This window comes from Dama dama, chromosome 13 (genome assembly GCF_033118175.1).
Source record: "Dama dama isolate Ldn47 chromosome 13, ASM3311817v1, whole genome shotgun sequence".
Classification (NCBI taxonomy): domain Eukaryota; kingdom Metazoa; phylum Chordata; class Mammalia; order Artiodactyla; family Cervidae; genus Dama; species Dama dama.
In genome coordinates, this window is record NC_083693.1 from 56,200,467 (window position 1) to 56,205,547 (window position 5,081).

The window sequence follows — 5,081 nt, forward strand, 5'->3', positions numbered from 1 at the left end:
GAAGTGGTATGGAATTCAAATTTTCCCATGGATTAAACAGTGCTCAAGAACCTAGCAACTGTGGAGGAAACCCAGTTTACTTTTGCTTTAACGTACCCAGAAGATTTCAAATCAATACTCAGCAGTAATGCTTTAATTGAAAATTAATATCGCCATAATGGGAAGTGAGGATCAGCATCCTGATGTTTGGGAAAGGTCTATTTGGTTGGGGAGGTATTACACAAGGGAGCACAAAAATGTTAAGAGGGGAACACAAATCATGTCCTTGAGCAAGGACACGCAGTAAACACTTGAATTGGTGGTCAACTATAATTTGCTTCTAGAGCCAGTGCTCTGGCAATGCTACAGTTTGGATTTATAGCAGAGTACACAAGTAACAATGACTTTGAAAATAAAGTATAAAAGAACCAAGGAAAAAGTTCTTAAAGATCTACTGCTCATTACAAGGACTTTCTCCTTCCTGTAAAAGCAGGAGGCACTCTTGTTGCTATTCCCAGCATGCCCCTCTCTGCTGATCTTCCTGAATAATTTCTCCTCTGGGAAACCAATGATATTTGAGTCTGGGTTATCAACAATACTTTATTTTTTGCCTGGGAAATTTCAAACCAATTTCAAACCAATATACTCCCAGCCTGTACAATGTAAACAGAAGGTTTCCATTTTGGTAAAAAAAAAAAACAAAAAAAACAACTTTATTTGCTTCCCATGTCATAAAAAGTTCAACCACCTCTCCAAATTCCCCAGAATAAACACAAGAAAATAGCTCTCCCAGTAGGATCCTGGCACCCCTCTACTACCTTGAGGCCCTTCCACTTCCTCCATCTTCATGGAAGGAGTGTTCAGTTCAGATCCGGCTCCTCGGTGGAATAGAGGAAATTTAGGGGATAAAGAATTTCTGTAGGGATTGTCATCCGCACAAATAAGTTCCTTTTTTCCCTTTTCACTAAACGTGAGAAACTATTCACAAGGTGCGCTCACTGTCCCCCGTTTCCCTATGTGTCACCAGAGCCAAGAGAGGACCCCGACACCGAGGCACGCAGACCACAGTCCCCGGCTTTCATCCCGTTGTCCGTGCAACGTGCAGAGCCGGAGCTCAGAGGAGCCGCCTCAGCATCACCCTCCTTGCCCGGCGAGGCCAAAGGCTCCTTTCTTTGTTGAGGGGAAGGGCTCTTGTGGAAGCAGAGTTTGAAAAGCCCCAACACTGTCACGGTCAGTATCACCAACACTACTACAGCCATGCTCACAAGTACGAAGACCACGGTGGAAGAATCGAAAGCCTGGGGGTTGTCTGAGGGAGACGTAGCATTAACCTTGGGAAAGGCTGTTCCTGAAGAGTTCACGTCCGCCTTTACCTCTGTTTGAGGAGACATTTGAAGGGTAGATAGCGTGCTCTGTGCTCCCCACCGAGGGATCTCGGGAAAAGATGCTGTTGCACTGCCTTGTCCAGGGGCATTGGGTATCTCTCCCGGCCTCTCCTGGACACTGGGTGACCACGTTCCCTTCGGCGCGAGGCTGGCTGCAGTGGCTGGCGGGTGCCAGGTGAGCACCTGGGTCCCTCCAGGGGTCGGCTGTCCTTCCCCCTTGGTTACACAGGAGCGTCCGTCTTTCCCCAACACGAAACCCGCAGCACACTCGCATGCAAAGCCTCCCACGTCGTCTAGGCAGTCAGGGAGCTCGGCGCATTTGCCAGCCCTTAGATACCTCCCGGGACAGGGGCAGAGCACGGCCCCGGAGGGCATCCCTTCCCAGCGCGCGCCGACCTCGTCCGCGGTGCAGGTGGCCGTGACGGAGAGCTGCCCAGGGCAGAGCGCACTCACCTCCGTCCCGGGGGGACTGAAGTCCAGTGTCGCGCTGTGCAGCTGGAAGGGCGCGCGGTAGCTCAAGTTCGAAGCTGCCCCGGGACGCGGTGCGGGGCACAAGCTCTGGAACTGGTACTTGCACAGATAGCCGTCGGCGCGCTGGTGGCATCGCATCTCCCTCCAGCCCGCAGGCTCGATTCCCCCGGTGGCCTGGAGTCCCGCGCACTTCCGAGCGGTGCAAGAGCGCGCGGGCTCCTCCACCCACTGCAGCGTGTCGCTTTCCGACCCGCCGACGTCGGGGGACAACCAGGAGAATCCCCTTAAGGGCTCATTCTCCAGGGTGCAGTCGGATCGCCGGCGCTCCAGCGCCACCCAGAAGAGAAGGTCTTTGGAGCCCCCTCCGGGCCCCGGGCCCGCCCGCAGGAGCGCCAGCACCGCGCGGAGCTCCGCGCCCCCGCGCACTGTGCTGAGCACCCCATGGCGCAGGGTGCAGGCCTCCTGGGCCTCCTGCCGCTTGAAGGTAGCATGGTGCAGGCTGTAGCAGACCCCCGAGGCCAAGCAGCCCGCGCGGTCGGCGGTGGGGTGCTCGCCACGGCCCAGCTGGGGCCAGAACGCCTGCCAGAGGAACCACAGGGCGATCGCCGGCCTCATCTTGCAGGGCCAGCGCCCACAGCTGCTCCCAGCTTGGGTCTGTACGGTCCGAGGGCGTGGGGCTGTCCCGGGAGCGCGGGCACCGCCTCCCACCGCCGGCTCCCCCCGCCTTCCCGCTCCCCAACCCGACTCCCGCCCGTTCCCTCGACCGCCAAGCTCCAGGGTCCCAGCGGCAAACCGCTTCCCTTAGGCCGCGACAGGAAACGTGTCCGGAGCTCTGCGAGGCCCCGGGGGCAGCCCTGATTTATTCTGAGGTCGGGAACAAAGCTGGCTCCAGGGCACAGGGAACGCTGTCCGCTCGAAGGTCAAACACCCTGGTCAGGGCCGGAGAGATAGAAAAGAAAATCGCCCCTGGGAAGAAGCGTTTATCGTTTTCCCCCCGCGCTTAGGGAGTTTCGCAGCCTCAAAGCCCCAAACATTTTGGCGAACACTGGCAGGAAGAGCTGGAGAAGAGGAACTCGCTGAGCGCCCACGCCCGCCCATTGTGCTCCGTCCGGAGCCGCGGAGTTGGCCTCACGACAATTTCTAGACGGCTCCAGTCTCCCTCAGTCCCGAGACTCGGGGTTGGGGGTGGGATGGGGATAGGGGATCCTGTGCGAAGTAGAAGCACCTCCTCTTGCCACCAGAGGCAGCACTATGTACCCCGTCTCTCCTAGGCTCGGCTTCCCTGTGCTGTCGAAGCCGATATCGGAGTGCGAATTGCTGGTCAGAGGATGAGCCGCAGAGGATGAGATGGTTGGACGGCATCACCGACTCCATGGACAGGAGTTTGAGCAAACTCCGGGAGATAATGAAGGACAGGGAAGCTTGCCATGCTGCAGTCCATGGGGTCGCAAAGGCCATGGGGTCGCAAAGGGTCGGACACGACTGAGCGGCTGAACTGAACTGAATTGCTGGTCAAAGAAGTTCCTTTCTGGTATCTGAAAAGGGAAAGCCTGTTTGTTCAGGCAAGGCTCGCCTTACAACTTTGTTTTTCGCTTCCATTTCTTTCTCTTTGAAATGGGCTTATTAGTTCATTCAGGAAAGGAAGTGTGTTTCTAGGCCTAAATGAAAAATAACAGTCATTGATCTTAACTGTTATGTTAGGTTTCCTTGCCACTATATTGATTCATAACTTCTTCAAGCTTATAGGTTATATATAAATGATATCATGGCCTGTTTGAGAACAACTACCCCACATAGGATTTTCTCCTTGAACTATTTTAATATCATTTTCTTCTATGAATAAGTGCCAATATTTGTAGCAGTAAGTTGTAAAAGTCCCCTCTAAGGGACACTAGAATTCAATATCCTTAAGAAATTAAAATATTTATTACATTAGCATGTGTATTGTATACTGTAAAAAATACCCTGCAGCTTAAAAAAGCTTAAAAAGAGATGGATCCATTTCTTCAGAGTTCCAAGGGCTGTTTTGTTTTAATACAAACACTTTGACTCAGGTGGAAGCAGAGAGGAATTAAAGGTGAACAAAGAAAGTTAAACAGGGCATCCTCTGTGAAAGGATTTTCTTGTTAGCAATTTAGACAAAATGCATCATTTTAGAAAACTATTGTCTGCCTTGGCTCATGGAGACCAAATAAGTTTCGATCAGAAGTACATAGTTTCAACTAAGTGCTGTTAACTATGCCTGATGCTTGTAAATATCTATGATCAGAATGAAAGTTCTGATTCCACAGGTAATGCACACCAGGCTCTTAAACTCACTGTTCCTGGACTGGACTGTCAGGTTAGTAAGGAGAGGTAGGAAGGAAACTCTCGGGACCACATTTGTGTGCTTCTGCCTTACTTTAGACATGACCCAGCCATTGAACAACAACCACCACCTCACTTTCACCACTACTCTCCCTCTTCCTTTTGGAAATTCAACGTACTGTATCTTAACAAATGATAGTAAACACCAAGAATCATCATCACACTTTCGGTGCTTTTGCTAACTGTGGAGTTTTGCAGCGGGATTTCTCTCCTACCCTTGCTGTTTCCCCATTTAAAGGACATTCAACAGTCCATTTCAGATGCCCGAGAGTCACCTTAAACATAACTCTGCATTTAAATTAAGCATGTTAAGGAAAATGGAAATCTAGAAATCTACTGAATGGATTTTAAAAATACCTAATTACTTGGGCCAGCTCTCTATACCTTTGCAGACTAGTGACTGCATGTTTCTAAATGTGTCTATGCAGTACTGTATATTTTAACAAAATAAAACTTTCTACAAATCTAAGTAGTCAGTGGAAATTTCTTAGATATTTAAAAAATCACTTGAGGTGAGGGTTCCAAAGTAAGAAAAGCTAAATGATTGAAAAACTTAGAGTAAATACTGATTTCCCTATCGGCATTCTGCCTAGAGAGGTGGAATATTAGAAGAGAAGATAGTGGCCATAATGCCTGCCTATCACAGTCCTGGCCATGCCCATGATGATGTGAGAAAAGAGAAAAACAAATTAGGTCAAAGTAAGACATACATCATTTTGTAATTAATTACTTTGTGTTGACCTATGTTAAAGTTGGACCGTAAAGAAGACTGAGCGCCAATAATTGATGCTTTTGAATTGTGTGCTGGAGAAGACTCTTGAGAGTCCCTTGGGCAGCAAGGAGATCAAACCAGTCAATCGTAAAGGAAATCAACCCTGA

The 5,081-nt window shown here is 50.1% G+C and overlaps 1 protein-coding gene across 1 annotated transcript; it reads right to left on the bottom strand.

The window, feature by feature from the left end:
• Positions 1–565: 565 nt before the first annotated feature.
• On the bottom strand, positions 566–2,972 carry CLEC14A (C-type lectin domain containing 14A). Its single transcript, XM_061159194.1, has one exon. The coding sequence runs from the start codon at positions 2,448–2,450 to the stop codon at positions 993–995; it is 1,458 nt and encodes a 485-aa protein (XP_061015177.1). The 5' UTR covers positions 2,451–2,972; the 3' UTR covers positions 566–992.
• Positions 2,973–5,081: the final 2,109 nt, after the last annotated feature.